This window comes from Stegostoma tigrinum, chromosome 12 (genome assembly GCF_030684315.1).
Source record: "Stegostoma tigrinum isolate sSteTig4 chromosome 12, sSteTig4.hap1, whole genome shotgun sequence".
Classification (NCBI taxonomy): Eukaryota; Metazoa; Chordata; class Chondrichthyes; order Orectolobiformes; family Stegostomatidae; genus Stegostoma; species Stegostoma tigrinum.
Genome location: NC_081365.1, coordinates 20,792,659 through 20,817,874, shown reverse-complemented (window position 1 = coordinate 20,817,874; position 25,216 = coordinate 20,792,659). Strand labels below are relative to the sequence as shown.

At 45.6% G+C, this 25,216-nt stretch overlaps 2 protein-coding genes and 1 long non-coding RNA gene across 5 annotated transcripts in view; 2 read left to right on the top strand and 1 right to left on the bottom strand.

Annotated features, from left to right (window-relative positions):
* setd4 (SET domain containing 4) overlaps positions 1-25,216 on the bottom strand; it is a 75,510-nt gene that overhangs the window by 43,365 nt on the left and 6,929 nt on the right. The gene's annotated exons all lie outside the window — the stretch shown is intronic.
* On the top strand, positions 5,967-11,018 carry LOC132210432 (carbonyl reductase [NADPH] 1-like). Its single transcript, XM_059650176.1, has 2 exons — positions 5,967-6,447; positions 10,339-11,018. The coding sequence occupies exons 1-2, from the start codon at positions 6,057-6,059 to the stop codon at positions 10,773-10,775; spliced, it is 828 nt and encodes a 275-aa protein (XP_059506159.1). The 5' UTR covers positions 5,967-6,056; the 3' UTR covers positions 10,776-11,018.
* LOC132210434 (uncharacterized) lies at positions 21,221-22,676 on the top strand. Its single transcript, XR_009446545.1, has 2 exons — positions 21,221-22,010; positions 22,166-22,676. It is a non-coding gene; the product is annotated as an uncharacterized LOC132210434 (long non-coding RNA).

The following is a 25,216-nucleotide window of genomic DNA, read 5'->3' as shown; positions in this document are numbered from 1 at the left end:
AATGTCACAATCAAGAGGGGATTGGGGAGGCAATGGCTTGGTGATATTATCACTGGGCTGTTAATTCAGAGACCCAAGTAATGTTCTGGGGACTCAGGTTTGAATCCCATCGCAGCAGATGGTGGAACTTGAATTCGATAAAAATCTGGAATTAAGAGTCTAATGATGACTATGACCACCACTAATATCCTTTAGAGAAGGTAACTTCCATCCTTACCTGGTCTTGCTACATGTGACTCCAGACCACCAGCAATATGGTTGACTCAGCTCTGGAAAATTACAGGGTATAGTCCAACAGGTTTATTTGAAATTGCAGGCATTTGGAGAGCTGCTCCTTCAGCAGGTTAAGTCAGTGAAAACTTGTGATTTCAAATAAACCTGATGGACTACAACCTGGTGTCATGTGACTTCTGACTTTGCCCATCCCGGTCCAAAACCAGCATACCACGTCTGGATAGTTAGGGATGTGTAATAAATACTGTCCAAGCCAGCGATTACCTCATCCTGTGGATGAGTTTCAAACAGCTCTTGAGCTTGTATGAGTGTTTTGACATCCAACTTCTTCAAATAATGGAAGGAATCAAATCAATTAAAGTCAACAAATCATTTTTCAAAGAACAGTCAGTTATAGAACATAGAACAGCACAGCACAGTTGCAGGTCTTTTGGCCCATGGTGTTGTGCCAACCTATTATCCTGCTAAGATCAAACTACCCTGCATACCCTATGGTATTCTAGCATCCACGTGCCTATCCACAAGTTGCTTAAAAGTCTCTAAAGTATCTGACCCCACTACCACTGCTGGCAGCGAATTCCACACACCCACCACTCTCTGTGTGAAGAACCTACCTCTGACATCTCCCCTATACCTTCCTCCATTCACCTTACAATTATGACCCCTCGTAATAGTCATTTTTGCCCTGGGGAAAAAGTCTCTGGCCATCCACTCGATCTATGCCTCTCATCAACTTGTACACTTCTATCAAGTCATCTCTCATCCTTCTTCACTCCAAGGAAAAAAGCCCTAGCTCCCTCAACTTTTCCTCATAAAATCTGCCTCCAGTTCAGGCAACATCCTGGTAAATCACCTCTGCATCCTCTCTAAAGCTTCCACATCCTTCCTATAATGAGGTGACCAGAACTGAACACAATATTCCGAGTGTGGTCTAACCAGAGTTTTAGAGAGCTGCAGCGTAACCTCGCGGCTCTTAAATTTAATTCCGCTGCCAATGGAAGCCAACACACCGTACGCCTTCTTTACAACCCTATCAACTTGGGTAGAAACTTTGAGGGATTTATGGACGTGGACCCCAAGATCCCTCTGTTCCTCCACACTGCCAAGAATCCTGCCATTAACCCTGTATTCAGCATTCAAATTCGACTTTCCAAAATGAATCGCTTCACCCTTTTCTGGGTTGAATTCCATCTGCCACTTCTTTGCTCAGCTCTGCTTCTGTCAATATTCTGTTGCAACCTACAACAGCCCTCAATGCTGTCCACAACTCCACCAACCTTCGTGTCATTGGCAAACTTACTAACCCCCCCTTCCACTTCCTCATCCAAGTCATTTATAAAGATCACAAACAGCAGAGGTCCCAGAACAGCTCCCTGGACCACCACTGGTCACCAAGCTCCAGGCTGAATACCTTCAATCTACTTGTAGCCACATTTTGTCTTGTATCCAGACAGCCAGATTTCCCTAAATCCCATACCTCCTTAATTTCTGAATGAGCCTACCATGGGGAACCTTATCAAATGCCTTGCTAAAATTCGTTTTCATTACATCCACTGCTCTGCCTTCATCAATGTGTTTTATCACATCCTCAAAGAATTCAATGAGGCTTGTGAAGCGTGACCTGTGCCTCACAAAGTGATGCTGACTATTTCTAATCAATTTCCAAATAATCATGAATACTATCCCTCAGAATTGTCTCCAATAATTTGCCCACCACAGAAGAAAGACTGTCCGGTCTGTAATTCCCAGGATTATCCCTATTCCCTTTCTTGAACAAGGGAATGACATTTTCCACCATTCAATCATCTGCTACTTCTCCAGTGACACTGAGGACGCAAAGATCATCATCAAAGGGGCAGCAATCTCTTCCCTCGCGTCCCGTATAAACCTTGGGTATATCCCGTCTGGCCCAGGGGACTTATCTACCGTGATGTTTTTCAAAATCTCTCGCACATCCTCCTTCCTAACATCAACCTGTTCAAGCATACAGGCCTCTTTCATGCTGTCCTCACAAACATCAAAGTCCCTCTTTTTGGTAAATACTAAAACAAATTATTCATTAAGGACTTCCCCTACCGCCTCTGACTCTGTGCACAAGTTCCCTCCACTATCCCTGATAGGCTGTACCCTCACTCTGGCCATCCTCTTGTTCCTCACATAAGCATAGATTGCCTTGGGGTTTTCCTTGATCCTACCAGCCAAGGCTTTTTCATACCCCATATTGTTATGGAACAAGTCAAGGAAAAACAAGTTGGAGACCATCAGGCCAAAGAAATTTTGTTTACAAGGAGTCATAAGTCAAAGAGATATACAGCATGGAAACAGACCCTTCACTCCAACTTGTCCATGTCCACCAGATATCTTATAGTAATCGAGTCCCATTTGCCAACGTTTGGGCCATATCCCTCTAAACACTTTCTATTCATGTACCCATCGAGATGCCTTTTAAATGTTATAATTGTACCAGCCTCCATCACTTCTTCTGGCAGCTCATACCACACATGCACCACCTTCTGCATGAGAATGTTGTCTCATAGGTCCCTTTTAAATCTATCCCCTCTCACCTTAAACCGATGCTCTCTAATTTTGGACTCCCCCAACCCAGGGAAAAAACTTTGTTTATTCACCCTATCCATGCCCCCTCATGATTTTATAAACCTCTTATAAGTTTAACCCTCAGCCTGTGGCCGGCGTGGACTATTTAGACTGAAGGGTCTGTTTCCATACTGTATGACTCGATGACTCTCTGACCTCACATCTGCTGGCCAGGTTTTTAGCCGCAATGGAGACGGAGTGGTGCTCCCAAAAGATCAGTTTCTGCTTCACCTTGGTGTTATGGTCCTCCAAGGTTTTGCACAACCCCCAGTGTCTCTGAACTATATTCCCAGTAGTCTGTCCTGGCGACGAAGGGGATAAAGGATCAGTTGGCTCAATTCCCAAAGAACATGCCCCGCACTTGCCTCAATTTACATTGGCTCCCTAGGCCAGTTCAAACTGGTTGCAGATGCTATGAGTCTGTGCACTGACAGCGGATCCAAGCAGAAAATTGCGATATCAGCCATGTACAGGGAAGCTTTGACCTAGAGGCCTCTGCTGCCGGGAAGAGTCACCCCTCTCAGGGCAGGTTGCTTCCTGATGGACTCAGCAAAAGGCTCTGTTCAAAACGCAAACTAGGCAGGAGAGCCCTGCCTGACTCTGGATTTGATCGGGAAGCTTTCTGATTTCCACCTATTGACAGAGACTGCACTACTGATGATGGTAGCGTAGAGCAGCCAGATCCAATTGCAGATTCCCTCCCCAAAGCCCATTTTGGAGAACACGTCCCACATGTACATGTGCGATATCCAGTCAAAGGACTTTTTCTGGCTCATACTGATGAGGCTGGTGTCGACTCCCTATCCTGCACTTCGGCAGTCAGGTCCCTGAGGAGAGTGAGGCTGTCAGAGATTGCCCTTTGGTTGGGATAAATCACTAAACCCAGAGCAGACCTGACCCAGATAGTGATGACCTTAGACAGGATTTTGCACTCTGCATTCAACAGTGAAATTGGTGCCTCTCTTCCTTCCACTTGTAGATGAGGGTGATGATATATATCCTCATGGATGTGCATCTGCTACCTGCCAGAAGCATACTGCCATACACACACAGCAGGTCCTGGCCATCAAGTCCCATGGAGCTGAATACAACTTGGCCAGTAAGCCATCATTGCCGGGAGTTTTATCTTCTCTAAGGACTCAACAGCTGGTCCAGCCTCTCCCAAGTGCTGCCGTCTCAGAGCTCTGTGATAAAGGACAGGAACAACTAGGGGATTGCAATGTCTGTGGGCTTTGTGTCATACAGGCCAGCGTAAAAGCATTTGCTGAGCATCAGGATGTCAAATTGAAATTATGTCACTGAGCCATCTTTTCCTTCAGGCTGATGAGTACAGAGCCCTCCCTGTATAACTTCTGGAAGAATGAACATGAGCATGTCTCCCCTTGCTCTGCAGTGTGTGCCTGAACCAGAAGATTTTCTGGAGTTTGGACAGTTTTCCTTGTCTCTCTCACTCACCTTTCTGAACACCTTTGAGGATAAAGAACTTTTTGATGTTCTCCTTGCCTGTTTCCCACCAGTCCACTGGAGACTCAAAGTGGCTGGGGGGGGGGCTTCATGATTCTCCGAACTGCGTTAATCCCTTATGAGCTCCTCAGTGTTTCCTGAGGTTAACAGTTTCACATTTAGATTTAAAGTTGCCTTGTTGGCCCACTGGTCGTCCTGTCGGTGACAGTCAGCGAGCAGGAGGTAGTGGTCAGAGAAGAACATTGGCTGGATGTCAGTGGATCTGACCAAGAATGTGCGGAACACAAACAGGAAAGCTATCCTTGAATGGATAAACCGGTCTGGCTGCCACCAGGTGTATCTATACTGCGTTCCATCTGCAGACGTCATGCAACTCTAACCATTTCCAACAGGAATTTGGTGTCAGGTTTGCTGTCAGCCTCTTCAGATCATCCTTCTGCATTGATGATGCAGTTGAACTCTCCGACCAAAAGGACTGGCCTGGACATTGCCAGCAGCAGCGAGATGGCCAGCTGCTCATTCTTTATTCCTGGGGCGTGCACATTAATTAGCCTAAGCGGAGCATTTCTGTATGTAATGTGGTACCCACCAAGACCTCCTTAACTTTGCAGATGGTGAAATTGCTTCCTCACAGAAGAATACCAAGGCCGAAGGAATGGCTGTTGTTTCTTCGCTCCCCCCCCCCCCCCCCGAACCCCGTCAACCAATTTGAAGACCTGTGAGCCCACAGGCTCCATGTATGACTCCTGTAGCTGCTGAGCTGCAGTATTGCACACTCCTGCTGAAACAGGAAGTCCTCTTTGATATTGGCCAGTAAGTCAATGTGGAAACACAATGTGTACTAGATATAATGCTACACACATTAATATGAGCAATTTTAAAACTCATTTTGAGACTTTATAAAATTACCCATTGACCTAATGTCCGTTCATTTGCAATCTTGTAAGTGGGGGACTCTGTGCATTCCCACGGTGTGGGCAAATTGCTGGACACTCTCAGCACTGAGGTAGCCGTACTGTTCCTTCCTGAGGGCATTGCCCAGATTCCGTGTTGCCAGGGTGAGGACAAATCCAGGATGGTCTGAGCTGTCGTGTTCTGCTCTTTATCTGGAGTATTGTTGCTCCCAATTGCCTGGAGCTGCAGTGCAGTGATGTGGTGCCCCTTGGCTCCCAATAGCTGAAGTTTGGGTTTCACTGGGTGCCTCGTGCCATCTGGTGATTCCGGGTTGCGGGGGGGGGGTGGTCGTGTCCCCTCCTCTTCGCTGGCACCAAGCCTCTTTTTGTTTGGAGATGTTGTTACACACCTCTGGAGCATGTGGGACTTGATCCTGGGTCTCCCAGTCCAGGGGTAGGGACAATACTGCTGTACCACTACTATTCATCGACCTCCCCTAATTCCTCCAAGCTACAGAAACATTCGGTATTACTGTCGTTAAAAAACCGATTAACTTGGTGAATGAATTGAAACTGGCTGCGTCTATAATCTATTTTGTTCCTGCAAAAAAAATCAACGTCAAATTCCTTTTAGGTCAAATATTAAAATCTATTTCAAGATTCTTAGATAACAAAACTGACTGGTGACTACGGCGATCTTTGGAAGGGTTCAATGAAATCATTGAGGTGATATTTGAGATGTTTTTGTGGACTCAACTTTTTATTTCGTCCATATCGGGAGCCGGCGCCTGCGCACTGTGCGCCGAATGTATCAATCTGGCCCTGGATTTAAGTGCGTCATTCTCGGTGTCTCCCACTGAAACCGTGAACATGTCCAAGCGGGTGGCCGTGGTGACCGGAGCCAACAAAGGGATCGGCCTGGAGGTGGTGAGGGCTCTGTGCCGACAGTTTGAGGGCGATGTGTACCTGACATCCCGGGACAGGGAGCGAGGGCATCAGACGCTGCAAAAACTGCAGCAGGAGCAGCTGAAGCCGCTTTACCACCAGTTGGACATCACCGATCGGAAGAGCATCGGAGAGCTGTGCACCTTCATGACCCACAAGTATGGAGGCATCGATGTCCTCATCAACAACGCCGGCATCGCCTTCAAAGTGGCAGATACCACTCCGTTCGGGATCCAAGCCGAGGTGACTCTGGCCACCAACTTCTTCGGGACCAGAGACGTGTGCACCGAGCTCCTCCCCATCATCAAACCCCAAGGTACAGCTTCCAGCTCTCTCTGGAAATATTTTCAGGCAGGTCTCACCTTTAAAATAATCTCTCTGTCCACGAACAGGGCAATCTCTTCATTTCACTGGCTGTGAGACACTTTTGGATCTTATCAGACAGGAGATCAGCACAAAGGGTCGAGGGCCCGAAACGTCAGCTTTCCCTGCTCCTAAGATGCTGCTTGGCCTGCTGCCTTCACCCAGCTCCACACCTTGTTATCACAACCAGGTCTTGATCTTACGAGCATTAAACAGCAAGGGGAGGAGTTTAATGTAGATTCTTGATTTCGGCCTGGTTGTTGCTCTGAAAGTAACAATGAAGGCTGACAGCTATAGCGCCGTTCAACATAACTATTTTGATCAAAATAGTTGAGGGACTTGAAAAACTAGTCTTAAGGAGAAATTGTTTCCTCAACCGGGAAGCGCTCGACTGAACTTGGATAGATTTAAAATAATTTGGCAGAACAAAAACCAGGAGTGGAATATTTTTACTGAAGGAGTTGTTATGATTTGAAATATGTTTGCCAAACGGGAGGGGAGATCCAGTAGTAGTTTTTCTGCAAGGAACTGGATACCAGGGTGAAAACGTTATAACTCAAAAGTAGGCCAAGAGGCACAGGTGACGCAAGAGCCGAGATTGACTGTGAAAAGCCACGAGTTTCCTAAGGGGATTGTTTTTGTTCTTTTCTCCTGTGTCGAGTTTATCAGCAAATCTTGCAGACCCTGAAATCCTACAAATTAATTTGTTATTTCATGTAAACTAATTGCGTTGTTAAAAAGATCAAATTGCTTTCTTGCAGCTCGTGGTTATGCCACGCTATTTTTGTTTGGTGGTGGGTTGTTCATTCACATTTATTGCCCTTCCCTAATTTCCCAGAAGGCATTAAATTGTGGGCCTGGAGTCACGTGTTGACTGGACCAGGGTAAAGATGGCAAACTTTCTCCCCTCCCAGATGGATTTCTGTGGTAGGTTACATGGTTGTCATTGGGCTAGCTGTTTATTCCAGATGTTTTTTCAACCAAATTCAAATTTCACTGTCTGCCATGGTGGGATTTGAATTTGTGTCTCCAGAACACTAAATTAGAGATCTGGATTTCTGGTCCAGTGACATTACCATTTTGCCAGCACCTCGACCACTGTTAAAGATGTATTGTAAGAGAATGCAATGAGTTGAATGAAATGAACTCCTTTGCTGAGTTGAGTTGATAGTGATCTCGTGAGGAAGAATGTGTAGGGTTATGGGGAGGCCTGAATGGCACTAGCTGTATTACTAAACTGACGCATACATTTGGCACTGGATGAGCTCCTTCCACACTCTAAAATTTCTGAAATTCTTCGTGTTGTGAGAAAGGATGGGCAGGGAGCCAGGAAGTGACAGTACTCTCTGGACTTAAATGGGAAGGGTGGGTGACAACTGGACTGTATAATTTGTAGGCTCACAAGTATGGGCTTTTTGGCAAGGGCTTAATGACAGCCTTTCTAGGGTGATAAATCGAGGAAAGATAACAATGTGGGTATTTTTAACCAACCCACTCGGGGATGTTACGACGCACGTCTGGAGCAGGCCTCCTGGCTCAGAGGTACGGATGTATTAGCCTGGGGATATGGACAGTTTATGTTAGCATCCCATTTCCCTGTCACAATAATGTGTAGTTATTGAGAGATAATTCTTGCTTCCTTCAATACTTTCTTCTACCAATTAACAATGTTTAAGGTCCAGTCTGGGTCCTAGACTGAGCAGGACATTTCTGCTCTTCAATTATACAATTTTCAACTAAAACTCTTGATTTAATTTAAAAGGCTGTGAAATTGTTTACACAGCTCAAAATTCTCTTCTAAACAACGCTATCAAATACCAAAAGCAATGAATGGACACATAATAATAAAATGTGAGGCTGGATGAACACAGCAGGCCCAGCAGCATCCCAGGAGCACAAAAGCTTTTGTGCTGCTGGGCCTGCTGTGTTCATCCAGCCTCACATTTTATTATCTTGGATTCTCCAGCATCTGCAGTTCCCATTATCAATGGACACATAATGCCGTGTTTACTTACTGCAAAACAAATAAAGCACAACTCTTTGCTGTATACTTTATTTATTAAACAACTCTTCCTTTTATGTCTCCCTAAAGTCTGTTACTATCCTCATTGTTCACTCCATTTCTGAGTTTTGTTGTGCTGGCAAGTGTTCTAATACCAAGTCTGGAGGCACGTTCTTCTAAAGACAAAAACTTTCTACGATCTTTCCTTTTGATATTCAAGGATGTTGCTTCCACCGCCTGCACCTGACAAAGGGGCTACGCTCCAAAAGCTTGTGATTCCAAATAAACCTGTTGGACTATGCCGTGGTGTCATGTGACTTCTGACTTTGTCCAACCCAGTCCGACACCACTACCTCCACATATTGAGGAAGATTATTTCAAAGACTCGCACCCCTCAAACAAAGAGTTTTTCCTCAGAGATCGTAGGAACTGCAGATGCTGGAGAATCTGAGATAACAAGGTGTCGAGCTGGATGAACACAACGAGCCAAGCAGCATCAGAGGAGCAGTAAGGCTAATGTTTCAGGCCGAGACCCTTCTTCAGAAAATCGACAAGTGGGACCGAAGGGTCTGTTTCCGCATTGTATGACTTTATGATTGATCATCCCATATGTGGAAAATGTCTATTTTTGTCTAAAATTAATGAATTCCTTTTGAAACAATTCCTCAGCCTGTCTCCTATCATTCAGGGGAAGAGAAAATAAGACCGAAGTGGGGCTTGAGGGTAGAAAACAGAAGTTGTGGTGGAGGGTTGTTGTTCAGGCTGGAGGCCTGTGGCCAGTGGTGTGTCACAAGGATTAGTGCTGGGTCCACTGGTTTTTCATCACCTTTCTAAATGATTCGGTTGTGAACATGGGGTATGGTTAGTAAGTTTGCAGATGACACCAAAATTGGAGGAGGACAGCAAACAAGGTTACCTGAGAGTACAACAGGATCTTGATCAGATGAGCCAAGGGGCTGAGGAGTGGCAGATGGAGTTTAATTTAGATAAATGTGAGGTGCTGCATTTTGGGAAGGCAAATCAAGGTAGGACTTACACACACAACAGTAAGGTCCTGGGGAGTATTGCTGAGGAAAGAGACCTTGCAGTACAGGCTCATAGTTCCTTGTAAGATGAGTCAGAGATGGATAGGAGAGTGAAGAATGCATTTGGTAAGGTTGCCTTTATTGGTCTGTGCATTGAGAATTGAAGTCAGGAGGTCATGTTGCTGTTGTACAGGACATTGGTTCTGCCACTTTTGGAATACTGCATGTAATTCTGGTCTCCGTGCTTTCGGAAGTGTGTTGTGAAACTTGAAAGTGTTCAGAAAATATTTACGAGGATGTTGCCAGAGTTGGAGGGTTTGAGCAATATAGAGAGACTGAATAGGCTAGAGCTATTTTCCCTGGAGCTTTGGAGACTGAGGAGTTACCTTATTAGACATCTATAAAATCATGAGGGGCATGGATAGGGTAAATAGCCAAGGTCTTTTTCCCTGGGGTTGGGGAGCCCAAAACTAGAAAGCATATGTTTAGGGTGAGAGGGAAAAGAGTTAAAAGGGATTTGGGGGCAGATATCTCGCACAAAAGGGTAGTGCATGCATGAGGAAGTGGTGGAGGCTGGTACAATTTAAACTGTTAAAAGGCAGCTGGATGGTTATATGAATAGGAAGGGCTTAGTGCGGTTTGAGCCAAATGCTGGCAAATGGAAATAAATTTATTTCAGATATCCATTCAGCATGGACGGGTTGGACTGAAGGGTCCATTTCTGTGCTGCATATCTCTATGACGAGAGAGATATGACTTTTTGTTTTTGTGCTCACGTACATAACCTGATTTTGCTTTCTCTATTTAAATCTGCAAGGGAGAGTCGTGAATGTATCCAGTGTGTCTGGCTCCATGGCTTTGCGAAAATGCAGCCCAGAGCTCCAAAAGAAATTCCGCAGTTCCACCATCACTGAGGAAGAACTGGTGGAGCTGATGAAGAAATTTGTTGAAGATGCTAAAAGAGGGATTCACAATGAACAGGGATGGCCATCCTCTGCCTACGGGGTTTCAAAGATTGGCGTTACAGTCCTTTCCAGGATCCATGCCCGAATGTTGCGGGAGAAGAGAGCAGGCGATGGGATCCTCTTGAATGCTTGCTGCCCTGGTTGGGTAAAAACAGATATGGCAGGCCCCAATGCCCCAGGGACAGCAGAAGAAGGGGCAGTGACCCCAGTGTATTTAGCGCTTCTCCCAGAAGGGGCAGAAGCTCCACATGGAGAGTTTGTAAGCAATAAATCAGTTCAGAAATGGTAAACCTTTCGGTTTTGGGGAGCAGGATGACAAAGGCAGTGGAGATAGAAGGAACTGAAAATTAACCTTTGTAATCACTAACACAGAAACTAACAATTGCTGGGTTATAATTTAGTTCAGCAAGTCTCTATTTATTTCCACTGACTTACTCTTGAAATATCTTTTCCTCTAACATTGTTATTAAAATCAATAATCTTGCCTTGTAATAGTATGTCAGTTCATTAAACAAAAAATTGTTGCCACTGATGTTGTAAACATCCATTATTTTGCTTTTCTGCAATGATAAAAAATATCTTTACTAAACATTATAATTTCTTGGTGACTTTTTAAACTGATAATCCTGTCTTCTGCGTTTTCATCCTCAATGAAATTGGCTTGAAGATGGGAGACAGAGGGTGGTGGTAGAGGGTTGCTTGTCAGATTGGAGGCCTGCAGCCAGCAGTGGGCCACAAGGATCCGTGCTGGTTCCACTGCTTTTTGTCATTTTGTATAAAAAGTGAAAAGGATGTGAGTATAGGATGCAATGTTAGTAAGTTTACAGGCGATACCAAACCAGTGAGGCAGCAGGGGCAAGATCGGGCTGGTGAGGCAGCCAAGAGTGGGACACAGGCAGTGATATGGCATGGGCTGGAAAGCCCAGAGTGGACTACAGCAGTGAAAAGGAAAGTTGAACCCTCTGAAGTTATCTTTTTTTCCCCTTATTCTAAGTTAATGTGAATGGTGCCATTTTTGTATGGCGAAGGTACACACTTCTCACTATTTTTACATTGAATACATGTGACAGTAAATGATTCCATTAAATAGGTTATGTAGTGCGCAGTGAAGATGATTATCTCAAAGTACAAAGAGACCTTGATCAGATGGACCAGTGGGCTGCAGGGTGGCAGATGGACTTTAATTTAGATAAATGTGATGTATTGCCTTTTGGTAAGACAAATCAGGGCAGGACTTACATAATTAATGGTATGGCCCTGAGGAGTGTTGTTAAAGTGACAGACCTAGGGGTGCAGGTACATAGTTCCTCGAAAGTGGTGAAGGCAGCATTTGGCATGCTAGCCTTCATTAGTCAGCCTTGTCCTCTAGAAGTGGCCCCAACGGGGATGTGTGGTCCATTACCATGACATATTTACATTTGTAAAGATATTGGTGGAACTTTCTCTCAAAGATGACTGTCAAACTTTCCTTCCTCTATCTCAGTGGATTTGTGTTCAGCATCAGCCAAATTCTGGGAAGCATATACTATTGGGTGTTTCTTTCCATTGGGCCACTGCTGAGCCAGCACTACCCCTGGTACTGTATTGGGAGGCATCGCATGTCAGCACTACTTCTCACTTCAGATCATAGTGGGCCAACACCTCAGATGACAATAGCAGCTTTTCCAAAGGTTACTTCTTGGCTATGTGACCATATTTAAGGCTGACCCTTTTTCAATAGTAGGTGTAAGGGTGCCAAGATGGAGGCCAGGTTATGGACGAAATTTCCATAATAATTCACCAGCTCAAGGAAAGACTTAAGCTCTGGTACAAATGTAGCAAGGGGGCACCTTGGCTAACCCTCACTTTGTCTTCCAATTGGTGTAATCCAGTCTAATCAACCCTGTAGACCAAGTAGGTCACTTGGGGGCCTGGAACACATTTTTCCCTTCTAAGGTGGACATCCACCTAGGAGAAATGTTTAAGTAATATGTCCAAGTTCTCCTTATTAGTCATCCCGGTTATTAGCACATCATCCAGATAAATGGCAACTTGGGGTAACTTTTGTAAAATGTTTTCTGTGGTCTCATGGAAAAGGGCACAGGCTGATGATACCCCAAATAGCAGTCTTGTACACTGGTACAAACCTTTATGGGTATTAATTGTGGCATATTTCTGGAACCTCCTCATCTTGTTGCAATTGTATGTAGGCATGGCTCATTTCCAGCTTCATAAAGGACAGCCCCCCCATTTATGAGTACAAGTTCTTTCTACGAGGTGCCAGGTATTTATCTGGCTGCAAGAAGTAGTTTACCATTTGCTGAAAATCCCCACAAAGGAAAGGAAAGGCAAGCCAAGCTGTCAGGCTTTGCAATCAGTATGACTGGTGCTGCCCATTCTGCAAACTGCACTGATTTGATGTTTCCTTTGCTTTCTAGCCTCCTGATTTCTATTTTTGCCCCAAGATAAATGGTACTGGGCAGGCCTTGCAGAATGGCAGAATTGCTTCCTGGTCAACCAGAAAGTTGGTCTTGGCTCCTTTGATAATCCCTAGGCCTTCCTGAGAAACCTCTAGGTATTCAGTTCACACTTGACACAGGCAGCCATTTTCTAATCGAAAAATGTTGAACCAATCAAGATCAATCTTTTTCAACCAATTACGTGCCAATAGGCTTGGGCAGGAGCCTCTGAATACAATCAGTACTAACTGCACCAACTGCTTCTCACTGGAGACCAGAACCTTTAGTTGTACCCTTAATCTGTAACGGGTCCGTGGTCTGGCCGAGGTCTCATGCAAACATAACGGTTGGAGTCCAGAGCGAATCTTGTTAAAGATTGGTTCTGCGACCACTGACGGTGCTGTGCCAGTGTCGATTTCCATGAGAACCAGGTGACCATTTAACCAGACATTTATTTTGTTTGGTTCTGATTTGGATGTTACTATGCAGTTTAACTGTTCCAAACCACATGTAGGTGGACATTCCAGGGTGAAAACTCTCCTGGATACTGGTTTATGAGTTCTCCGACTCAAGTCAGAGCTAATAGGGCCCATTTGCTGTCTTGAGTTTGCAGCAAGAACTACAACGGTTTGCCAGCCCGGAGCCTGGAGAACACTTTGACAATTTGGCCAAAGCTTGGCTTTGTTTTGGGGTTTTTTCCATGGGCTGATTTAGGGTGCCCCTACTCAGGATGTGCCCAGTGTGAGGCTGTGTGATTGCCTGCACTCAAGTCCCTGAACCCAGTCAGACAGGGGAGGGTGTCCACTTTCATTGGGATGCCCTGGAGCTCCCATGATCCACTTGCTGCATTTTCCAATGACAAAGCCAGTTGTGGTGTATATCTGAACTCCAGTTGGGCTTCAGCTAGTAGGTGCTTTTGACTGGTTACATCACTAATCCCACATACAAAAAAGTCTCTCAGCATCTCATTCAGAGTTAACCCAAAATCACATGCCGCTGCCACTCATCATGACCTCATCAAAAATCCCAATGCAGGTCCCCTTGTTTTCAAACAGACAAATAAAACTGATAGCATCTCAGAATTAGGAGGAGGTTTGGGATCATTAGATTCCTTAACCAAATCTGTCAATGCTTGAAAGGTTTGATAGCTTTTTTTTATAAATAAAGAAACCCAAAGCTATTTTCTCTGCTTTCCATTGACCAGACAGCTCATTGCTAAGTTTACAACACTCATTTACAATAGAAACAGCAGACAGAACAAATCCCTCTTAAAGGTGCATCTCGTTACAATTTTGCCCGTTTTTTAACACAGACAGTTTTCCCCGAGTTCTCCACAGCTTCAGCTTTGTGTCTTGCCTCTCAGCAGCAGCTTTCTTCTGGAGTGGCTGTGAAATCATTGGATTTTGTTTGAGATTTTATCTCCATCATAAAGTGAGAAAGATGAGCACTTTTCGATTTGAATTGTTTGTTAGGAACTCACTATCTGTTTTACTGATATGTAACACAGACGGCTCCAAGATCATGAAGCAGGGGTTCTGGTCATTGCAAACCTGAAGGGAAATTAGGGTCAAGCATGCAACAAGCCTGTGGTTTATAGTAGATTAGATTCCCTACAGTGTGGAAACAGGCCCTTTGGCCCAACAAGTCCACACTGCCCCTTGAAGAATCCCACCCAGACCCAGACCCATCCCCATCCCCCTATAACCCACACATCCCTGAACACTATGGGCAATTTAGCATAGCCAATCCACCTAACCTGCACATCTTTGGACTGTGGGAGGAAACTGGAGCACCTAGAGGAAACCCACGCAGACACGGGGAGAATGTGCAAACTCCACACAGACAGTCGCCCGAGGTGGGAATCGAACCCGGGTCCCTGGCGCTGTGAGGCTGCAGTGCTAGCCACTGAGCCACCGAGGCACCCCCCCACCCCATTTGTTTGTTTGAGGAAATGCTTTGTCAGATCTTTCTCCCTCTGAGGCCTGTTTTCATTGAAGACCAACTTTGAAGGGTCTAGGCCAGAAACGTCAGCTTTCCCTGCTGTGTTCGTCCAACTCCACACTTTGTTATGTCTTTCCCCCAGGGCGTATCTGTTCAACTGCTCTAGCTGCCCTGCCCATAACAACATGGAAAATTAAGTAGGATTAGGCCAGTCAGCCACTTGAGTCCACTCCACCATTCAATCTGATCATCTAACTGCTTTCTGTTCCTGCTTTCTCCCCATAATCTTTGATCCCTTTAGCCCGAAGAACTGCATCCAACTCATTCTGGAAAACTATTACTGTTTTATATTCAATTGCTTTCTGTGGCAGAGAATTCCACAGGCTCACCACTCTCCACGTGAAAAATATTTTCTACCATTTCAGACCTAATTGGGCCTACAACATATCCGTAGACTGTGATGACTGGTTCTCAGCTTCCCCATCGTCAGGAACGTCTTTCCTTTCTTCATCCTGTCTAGTCTTGTTAGAATTTTATAGGTTTCTATGAAACTCCTTCCCCACTATTTTTCTGAACTCCAGTGAATACAATGATAATCAGCACAGTCACTCCTCATCGTTAGTCCTGCCATCCCAGGAATCAATTTGGTAAACCTTTCCATTGGTAGCACAAACATCTTTCCTTAGATAAGGAGATCAAAATATTCCAGATGTGTTCTCATCAATGCCGTGTATAACTATAGAAGACATCTTTATTCCTGTACTGGAATCCTCTTGCTGTGAAGGCCAACATACCATTCTGATTTCTGCTCTGCCTGCTATACCTGCATGTTTACTGTTACTGACGACTGCTGCACCAGGAGACCCTGGTCTTCATTGAACATTCCCCTCTCTCAATTTACAGCCAATCAAATAATAATCTGCCTTCCTATTTTTATTACCAAAGTTGATAGTCTTATGTATCCACATTATACTGCATCAGCCAATCATTTGCCTACTCACTCAGCCTGTCCAAATCACACTGCAAAATCTTTACAGAGAGATAGTAAGAACTGCACATGCTGGAGTCAGAGATAACATAGTGTGGATCTGGAGGAACACAGCAGGCCAGGCAGCATCAGAGAAGCAGGAAAGCTGACATTTCAGGTCAGGACCCTTCTTCCAAGCTGTTCCAGCACAGTCACAACATTACCATCTACCTGACAATGTGGAAAATTTCCAAGGAGTGACCTGTTCATGAAAAGCAGGACTAATTCAACCTGGGTAATTATCACTGACTGGAAAGTGTAGAGGGGCTTGCATAAGGTCCCACCTCTGGTTTGGTGCTACCTGGCACTGCCCTGTCTCTTTGTGAGGAGAGGGCACCTGGACCGGGTCAAAGTTGTCCATGCCCTGTCGACAGCCTTCGGTCCTGAGGACCAGTGGCTGGGGCAATGCAGGTGCCAGTGTGTGCTCCTCTCCAGAAACCCCTGAAGTAACTGGGCCTGGATCTCAACGGCAGCCACTAGACTGTCCATGGAGGTAGTCGCAGGATTCGCTGCTTTGCTGCAGCTTCTGGGCAATGAGGCCATTGTGTCCCGGAAGGCTATTTGCTGCTGCTGTTCCTCTGTGTGCATGTAGATGAAGCCCCTAACTGGGGTCCCCACAAGGCCCTCTCCTGCCCGGGGCTGAGCTGGTGCCTGGCCTCTGATACTCCTCCTCATGCCCGTGGTCTGGGCTCTTCCTTCCTGGTGAGTTGCAGAGCTGTCACTGTGAGGTGCTCACTAAGTTGAGTATCCATACTTTCCTGCCGTACAGTGACACTAAAGGTGTCAGAATCTGGGCTGGGAGAGGTACAGGAGCAGCCTTGTCATTGCAGACCTGGGTACTCAGAGGTTCAGGATGGTGTTTCTGGGGGGAGTTGGGTGTTTCTCCCTGGGGGTCATGGACAAGTTAGCAGAATCCACAAGTCCAAAGAGAGAGAGGTTTCTGCAGCTAGTAGTTGGAAATGGTGTGCAATGTTTGGGAAAGATCGTGGGATTAATGGGAGAGTAGCAGTGGAATGAAGAGTGATACTTCCTTATTTGGTAGGCCATGGATGTTTCAGTGTCCCCGTGGGGGCAGTCCCAGTCTTGTAAACTCAGTTACATCTCATTCAATATTGTATAACTATTCCAATTGCTTTTACAGTGAGAGTAACAGCACAAAATGACAAGTTGTCATCAGTTCAGTGATTTCTAATTGATCACAGACAAGGAACACAAGAACAGCTCACTTTCAGTAACACTGCTGGATATTGCAAATGCAATGGGTCCTGACAACGTTCTGGCAACAGTACTATAGACTATCCACAGTATCACTAACTTATGGGTTACTGCAATTAACTGAGCATGTGTTCAAACTCCAGAATCTGCTGTCAGTTTCAGTAGGATCATGACAATCTCATTGTCATTGAGACTTTAAAACCCAGGCCCACATTGGAGCTGTTCGTTCCAGCAGTTACAAAGGCTCTAAAGCGATAGATATTTAGTCTGAAGCCAGGAAGGTAGTGGGAATGTATTGTTAATTTTTGGTGTTTTTTTTTGGAATAAATGTGGTCAGAAAGCAACTTGGAGCGTATAGGACACAATATGAAAGAGACAAAAAAACAAAAGAAGCTAAAGGTGCTGGATACTGAAATACAAACAGAAAATGATCAGTCAATTATCAGATGATCAAAGCAGTCTATGGACATACACAAAAAGACCTGAACAATATCCAGACTTAGGCTGACAAGTGGCTAATAACATTTGTGCCACACCAATGCCAGAAAATGCCCCTTTACAGTCAATGACAATATCACCTCTCAATCTACCATGATCAACATCACTTGAGTATTTGTTAAAAATACACATTTTGTCCAATATTTTCCTCTTGCACTCATCAGGACCTTTTGCAAGAATCCCAATTTCAGGAGCACATCGACATTTATGCTGCATGAGAGGAGTGTTGATCGGTTGGCAGGTAGAACCTGATTGGTAGAGGCATTGCCATAGCAAATGTACCAATTAGATGATTGGCAGTTAACAGCCAAGCAGTTTGGTTCTGATTGGTCAGGGCACTTTTCTAAGAAATGAACCAGCGAATGGCTGTCACTTATGTTATTCAGTTGCAACAGACACAGTGTACATATTCTTCCTGTGTGCAAAGAACTGTGCTTTAATATATGTAGCTTCCAGTACACCTAAAGTCACCTCATTGAGAAACAGATTGACAATCCTAAATTAGATATCAGCATAATTCTTTGCACACTCAGGATTATTGAGCAGATGCTGTCCAATTGCAAAATCACATCTAATGACGGACACTGTTTTGCAAGTGCAGGCCGCTTCAGTATGGACAAGTACCTTGCCTGCTGTGAATAGCCAAAGGAATGTACATACAGAAATTGCTGGGAAAACTCAGCAGGTCTGGCAGCATCTGTGGAGAGACGAAGCAGAGTTAACATTTCGGGTCCAGTGTCCATTCTTTAGAAAAGAAGGGTCAACGGTCCTCAAACCTAAAACATTGACTGTGACTGTCTCCACAGATGATGCCAGATCTGCTGAGATTTTCCTGCAATTTCTGTTTTTGTTTCTGACTTCTGATATCCATGGTTCCTTGGCCTTTTTTAGCCAAAGGAATTTAATTGTTTGATGCAATCCTTCAGTTTTTTGCATCATAATAGCCGGCATCTCACTGGCGCTGAAATTTATCACTCATTTGCGTGACACAGAGAACAAATTTTGGCCTAATGGCGGCATCCTGTCAGCAGAGAACATCGCTTGTGTTGCTAATGCATTGAAGCAGCCTGTAAAATAGCTGACCTCATCTGTCGCTTAAATGTTTGAAATACCTTACCCTAATCTGGGGTAGGCTGGGCACTTTCCAGGACCAAACAAGCCTAAGAGTCTTCCATTCGTTAGTGTCATGTACAGCGAGAAATGATCTCAACAAGGTAGCCATTATTGTACAGAATGGATTTGGTGCACCCGATTTTAGTGTGAAGTTTGTACGGCGAATGTATCGCTTGAGCTCTACGTATAAGGTTATGAGACCATGCTAAAAAGTTGTGGAACTATACAAATCTCAACGTGTGTATTGATCAGTGAAGATAGTTTGTGAGAAACAGTAGTAGAGAACTACCTGAGATAATGGGAACTGCAGATGCTGGAGATTCCAAGATAATAAAATGTGAGGCTGGATGAACACAGCAGGCCAAGCAGCATCTCAGGAGCACAAAAGCTGACGTTTCGGGCCTAGACCCTTCATCAGAGAGGGGGATGGGGGGAGGGAACTGGAATAAATAGGGAGAGAGGGGGAGGCGGACCGAAGATGGAGAGTAAAGAAGATAGGTGGAGAAGGTGTGGGTGGGGAGGTAGGGAGGGGATAGGTCAGTCCAGGGAAGACGGACAGGTCAAGGAGGTGGGATGAGGTTAGTAGGTAGCTGGGGGTGCGGCTTGGGGTGGGAGGAAGGGATGGGTGAGAGGAAGAACCGGTTATCTCCGGTTAGGGAGGCAGAGACAGGTTGGACTGGTTTTGGGATGCAGTGGGTGGGGGGGAAGAGCTGGGCTGGTTGTGTGGTGCAGTGGGGGGAGGGGATGAACTGGGCTGGTTTAGGGATGCAGTGGGGGAAGGGGAGATTTTGAAACTGGTGAAGTCCACATTGATACCAAATGGCTGCAGGGTTCCCAGGCGGAATATGAGTTGCTGTTCCTGCAACCTTCGGGTGGCATCATTGTGGCAGTGCAGGAGGCCCATGATGGACATGTCATCAAGAGAATGGGAGGGGGAGTGGAAATGGTTTGCGACTGGGAGGTGCAGTTGTTTGTTGCGAACTGAGCGGAGGTGTTCTGCAAAGCGGTCCCCAAGCCTCCGCTTGGTTTTGTAGAGAACTACCTGGCTGACTTCTCAATTAGGACACCGAGGAAAGAGCTCATTTGACTCCTCCATTTCAAATGTGAACGCAGGATGGAGTCCATTAAGATATGTGAGGAAATTCTTCAATGCAGTTGCTGTTACAAATAAAGCAAGCATATCATCCACATGTCAGAAATATGCAGGGGGTAGAAAATTAGTTCTTATTTTAATCGAAAAACATTTTTCTCACACAATCAATGAAGATCTGTCAACATCCTGAGGGTCACCCTGAACGAGAAACTGAACTGACACCCATAAAAATACTATGACTACAAGAGCAGGTCAGAGATGAGGCAGTCTGTAGTGAGTAACTTCCTTTCTGTCTCTCAAACATCTGTTTGTCATCTACAAGGCACAAGGCAGGAGTGTGATGGAGTACTCCTCCCTTGCCTGGATAGGTACAGCTCCATCAACACTGAAGGAGCTTGACACCATTCAGGGCAAGACAGCTGACTTGATGGATACCACATCCACAAACATCCAATCCCTTCAGCAGTGAGCCACAGTGGCTGCAGAATGTACCATTTACAAAATGCATTGCAGCCTTTGGCAGCATCTTCCAAACCTGTGATCACTGCCATCTAGAGGGCAAAAGCAGTAGATACATGAAAGCACCACAATGCGCAACCATGATCGTCGCTTTCAGACAATACAGCGTGGAGCTGAAGGAACACAGCAGGCCAGGCAGCATCAGAGGAGCAGGAAAGCTGATGTTTCAGGTCGGGACGCTTCTTCATTTTTTTTCTAAAGGAGGGTCCGGAAATGTCAACTTTCCTGCTCCTCTGATGCTGCCTGGCCTGCTGTGTTCCTCCAGCTCCACACTGTGTTATCTCTTATATCTAATGCCTTACAGTGTTTGCTCTCTCCAATTAAAAGACACTCAGTGCAAACAAATTCACATGATCACTCCAGAATGACTCCCCAGTCAGCTACTCCCTGACATATACTGGCTTAAAAATCATGGCTTCAGAAAGACTGACAAGTTAATTATGAAATCTTCTTGTGCACATAGCAAAAAAAAACTCACATACCACTAGTTCAAAATTCAAACCCTAAAATAATTAAACGCGAAAATCACACTCCTTACATCACATCCTCACAGCAGCCAGACTATCATGCAATCAGTTTTCACTGTGTGTGGATTTAAAATGCTGGAACTCCCTCCCTTACAACAAAGTGGGCGTCCCTGCGCCCCATGATCTTCAGCAGTGGCTCAAGAAGACAGCCTCTCATGGGTTATTGGTGTGAGCAACCAATGTCAGCAATGCTTACACCCTGTAAACGAATAACTTTTTAAAAAGTACAGCGCAGGCGGAAACTATTCTGCCGAATAATCTGTTAGTTCTTTTGTTGACCGATCCCAACCATCCCTGCCCTTTCCCCTGCAATTTTTTCTTCCTCCTCTAAGTGTCTCTTCAATTTATTTTGGAAGGCGAGAACTGTAGCTGTGTCTAGCTTCCTGTCAGGCAGCGAATTTAAAATCCTAGTCAGATCATGTGTAATGGGAGAGAAAAGGGCGTACATTTATCAGACACAACCTATCACCAGAATTGTGCAAAAGGACAGATGAACAACGTGTAAGAAGGAGCAGAGATTAGACTGGGTAAAACTAAGGCACAAAAATTGTAAAGTGATTAGATGGAGACTAAATTATTTAAATATTACAGGTATTATAAACATACAACTGTTTATCTAGGAATGGTGTCATTAAAGGTGATCTGCTGTAAATAGACCTTCGAGACGCCGGGAAAGATATGCACCATCTCCGCGATATCTGTCACAGTACCGACTCACTCCGGAAGAGAAGACGGATGCGGGGCTGTCTTTGGGATCAGCTGGGATTGGACTGTGCCACCTCGTTGCGTGGCGGGGAGTGAGAGCTTCCTACTGAACCAGGCTTAGGCCGAAGTACGGCCAAAAACTCCGGGGAGGGAGGGATAGGGGTGCATTTTACGTGACAGAGTTGTGACAGAGCAGGGGCAATGCTCTGGCGAGCCGAGCTGAGCTCCGAGACGCGGACTCCCCAAAATGGTGTCCCCCTGTCGAGCCCGAGCAATGCTACAGCCAAAGGTGGAAATGTCAGCTCGCCCAGTGGCTACACTGTAACGTCTGAGTAATACTGCAGTTTAGGGGGTGTCAATACACATTACTCGCTTCCTAAATAAATCCTTCAGCAGATTCTGAGTAACACCGTAGTGCCTTCCTTCTGGTGCTGTATTTTTCAGGCTGGTGAGTATTGTCTCTGCTTTCCGAGTTCCTTCTACCTTCCATCTTCCACTCCCCTCGCTTTTTCAGTATTTTCCCGTTGGGCGGTGCAAGTGTAGGGACGTTATTTGTATCTCTAGTTTCTTCTTACGCCCTTGAACTGGCCCTGTGTTTTGCAGGCGGTGTTGCGATAATAATCTCTGGTTTTGTACCATCCGCACAAAGAAAGCAGTTACAGTGTTTCAGCAATGTTGAACGTTGTTTTAATACGATGCATCTGTGAGGACAGCTGGTCGAGTTATTTGTTTCAGTACCACGTAAGCCGTGTGAAGTGATGATATTGACTTATTCCCTTGTACCGTGTGTCAGCAATCAGGTTGTTAATCTGTTTTTCAATCATGCTGCGTTTCTTTTACTCTAACTTCTGTCGAGTAAACGCTGCAAAGGTTTCAGCCCCTTTATTTATTGCAACAGTTTGGTTCCAAATATGCGATGTTAATTTTATTTTCTGGAGCTTACAATTGTGATATAATTTCCCCACCTGACCACGTTCTATTTTGATGCTTTTGTTGTTGCCTTTACCCACGCACCCAAATATTTAATTTATGTAAATGCCCCATGTTATTTCACTTTGTTTCCCCCCCCACATTCGCCAATAATATTGAAATAATAAAACTGCATTTTGAATGATCATTTGATATGTTATTTATCTGTTTGCTTTCAACATTGTTGTGGAATACTGGCCAATGTTGTTCTGTAGGCAGTTTCAATTTTCGTGGCCTGTTTTTCCCACCATTTTTGGAATTCTTGTTGTAGGTTTCTGCCAGCTGGTTGAGAAGAAATATAACCTTTAGGTCAATTTCACTTCATTTTAATTGGCTTGCCTCCTTCCTTTTAGCAGTTTATGGCTATACAGTTTATTTTGAACTTTTAAGTTTACTAAAAAGGCATTGTTGAAAATTGAGAACGTGTGTTTTTTTTTAAAACGAAATGAAATCTTTGTCTCATCATTGTCAGCTGGGGTAAAATTCTCCCCTTTGTTTTCAAACTTCTGCATTACCTTGTACCCTCTTCCTCATGTCCAAAACATATGCTGTCCCAGATACCTGTGCTCCACCAGATAGTGCCTCTGTAAAGTTCACAGTTTTAATTTCTCTGGCAGCTGTGACCTCACTGTTGCGAGCATAAGCCCTGGAATTTCACCCAGAAACCTGAATAGCTTACTTTCATCATTTTTAAGATTCTCCTTTTTGAAAAACTACCTTCTTGTCCAAGTTTTTGGTGAGCTGACTTAATATTACCTGATGTGACTTGTTGACTATGGTTTTATAATGGTCCTTTGGAACGGTGTGCTGTTTTGATTGCATGATGTAAATATAAGTTGTTGTTTCAGAGATAATGGGAACTGCAGATGCTGGAGAATTCCAAGATAATAAAATGTGAGGCTGGATGAACACAGCAGGCGAAACAGCATTTCAGGAGCACAAAAGCTGACGTTTCGGGCCTAGACCCCTCATCAGAGAGGGGGATGGGGAGAGGGAACTGGAATAAATAGGGAGAGAGGGGGAGGTGGACCGAAGATGGAGAGTAAAGAAGATAGGTGGAGAGAGTATAGGTGGGGAGGTAGGGAGGGGATAGGTCAGTCCAGGGAAGACGGACAGGTCAAGGAGGTGGGATGAGGTTTGTAGGTAGATGGGGGTGCGGCTTGGGGTGGGAGGAAGGGATGGGTGAGAGGCAGAACCGGTTAGGGAGGCAGAGACAAGGTGGACTGGTTTTGGGATGCAGTGAGTGGGGGGGAAGAGCTGGGCTGGTTGTGTGGTGCAGTGGGGGGAGGGGACGAATTAGGGATGCAGTAGGGGAAGGGGAGATTTTGAAACTGGTGAAGTCCACATTGATACCATATGGCTGCAGGGTTCCCAGGCGGAATATGAGTTGCTGTTGCTGTTCCTGCAACCTTCGGGTGGCATCATTGTGGCAGTGCAGGAGGCCCATGATGGACATGTCATCAAGAGAATGGGAGGGGGAGTGGAAATGGTTCGCGACTGGGAGATGCAGTTGTTTGTTGCGAACTGAGCGGAGGTGTTCTGCAAAGCGGTCTCCAAGCCTCCGCTTGGTTTCCCCAATGTAGAGGAAGCCACACCGGGTTCAGTGGATGCAGTATACCACATTGGCAGATGTGCAGGTGAACCTCTGCTTAATGTGGAATGTCATCTTGGGGCCTGGGATAGGGGTGAGGGAGGAGGTGTGGGGGCAAGTGTAGCATTTCCTGCGGTTGCAGGGGAAGGTGCCGGGTGTGGTGGGGTTGGAGGGCAGTGTGGAGCGAACAAGGAAGTCACGGAGAGAGTGGTCTCTCCGGAAAACAGACAGGGGTGGGAATGGAAAATTGTCTTGGGTGGTGGGGTCGGATTGTAAATGGCGGAAGTGTCGGAGGATGATGCGTTGTATCCGGAGGTTGGTAGGGTGGTGTGTGAGAACGAGGGGGATCCTCTTAGGGCGGTTGTGGCGGGGGCGGGGTGTGAGGGATGTGTTGCGGGAAATGCGGGAGACGTGGTTGTGGGAAATGCGGGAGAGCTACCTAGAATACACCTCCTCCCACCCACCCTCCTGCAAAAATTCCATCCCCTATTCCCAATTCCTCTGCCTCCGCCACATCTGCTCCCACGATAAGACATTCCACTCCCGCACATCCCAGATGTCCAAGTTCTTCAAGGACCGCAACTTTCCCCCCATGGTGATCGAGAACGCCCTTGACCACGTCTCCCGCATTTCCCGCAACACATCCCTCACACCCCGCCCCCGCCACAACCGCCCAAAGAGGATCCCCGTTTATGGAGGGCTGACCGTTTGTCCTCACTAAGGAGGTGGTCGGGTAGGTCAGCATAGTGAAGACTCAGCAGGACTGGGTGCTACAGTCTCCTTTGAAGCTGTTGGCCATGGAGGTGGTGGGCAGAGTGACGTCAGCAGTTGGTGCAGTGACTGCACATCTGCTCCTGTGGTATACTGTATCAGCTGTTCCTGTTGTGGCCGCCTCTACATCGGGGAAACCAATCGGAGGCTTGGGAACCACATTGCGCAATAACCATGCTTGGTTCGCACTAAACAATTGCACCTCCCAGTTGCGACCCATTTCAACTCGCCCTCTCATTCTTTAGATGACATGTCCATCCTGATCCTCCTGCAGTGTCACAACGATGCTACCCGAAAGTTGCAAGAACAGCACCTCTCATTCT

What these genes read in the sequence shown, in the direction of transcription:
- LOC132210432 (XM_059650176.1), top strand. Translation starts at nt 6,057, where the DNA reads ATGTCCAAGCGGGTGGCCGTGGTGACCGGAGCCAACAAAGGGATCGGC. An exon ending in CCCCATCATCAAACCCCAAG is followed by an intron (nt 6,448 to 10,338) that starts GTACAGCTTCCA and finishes TAAATCTGCAAG; the next exon opens with GGAGAGTCGTGAATGTATCC.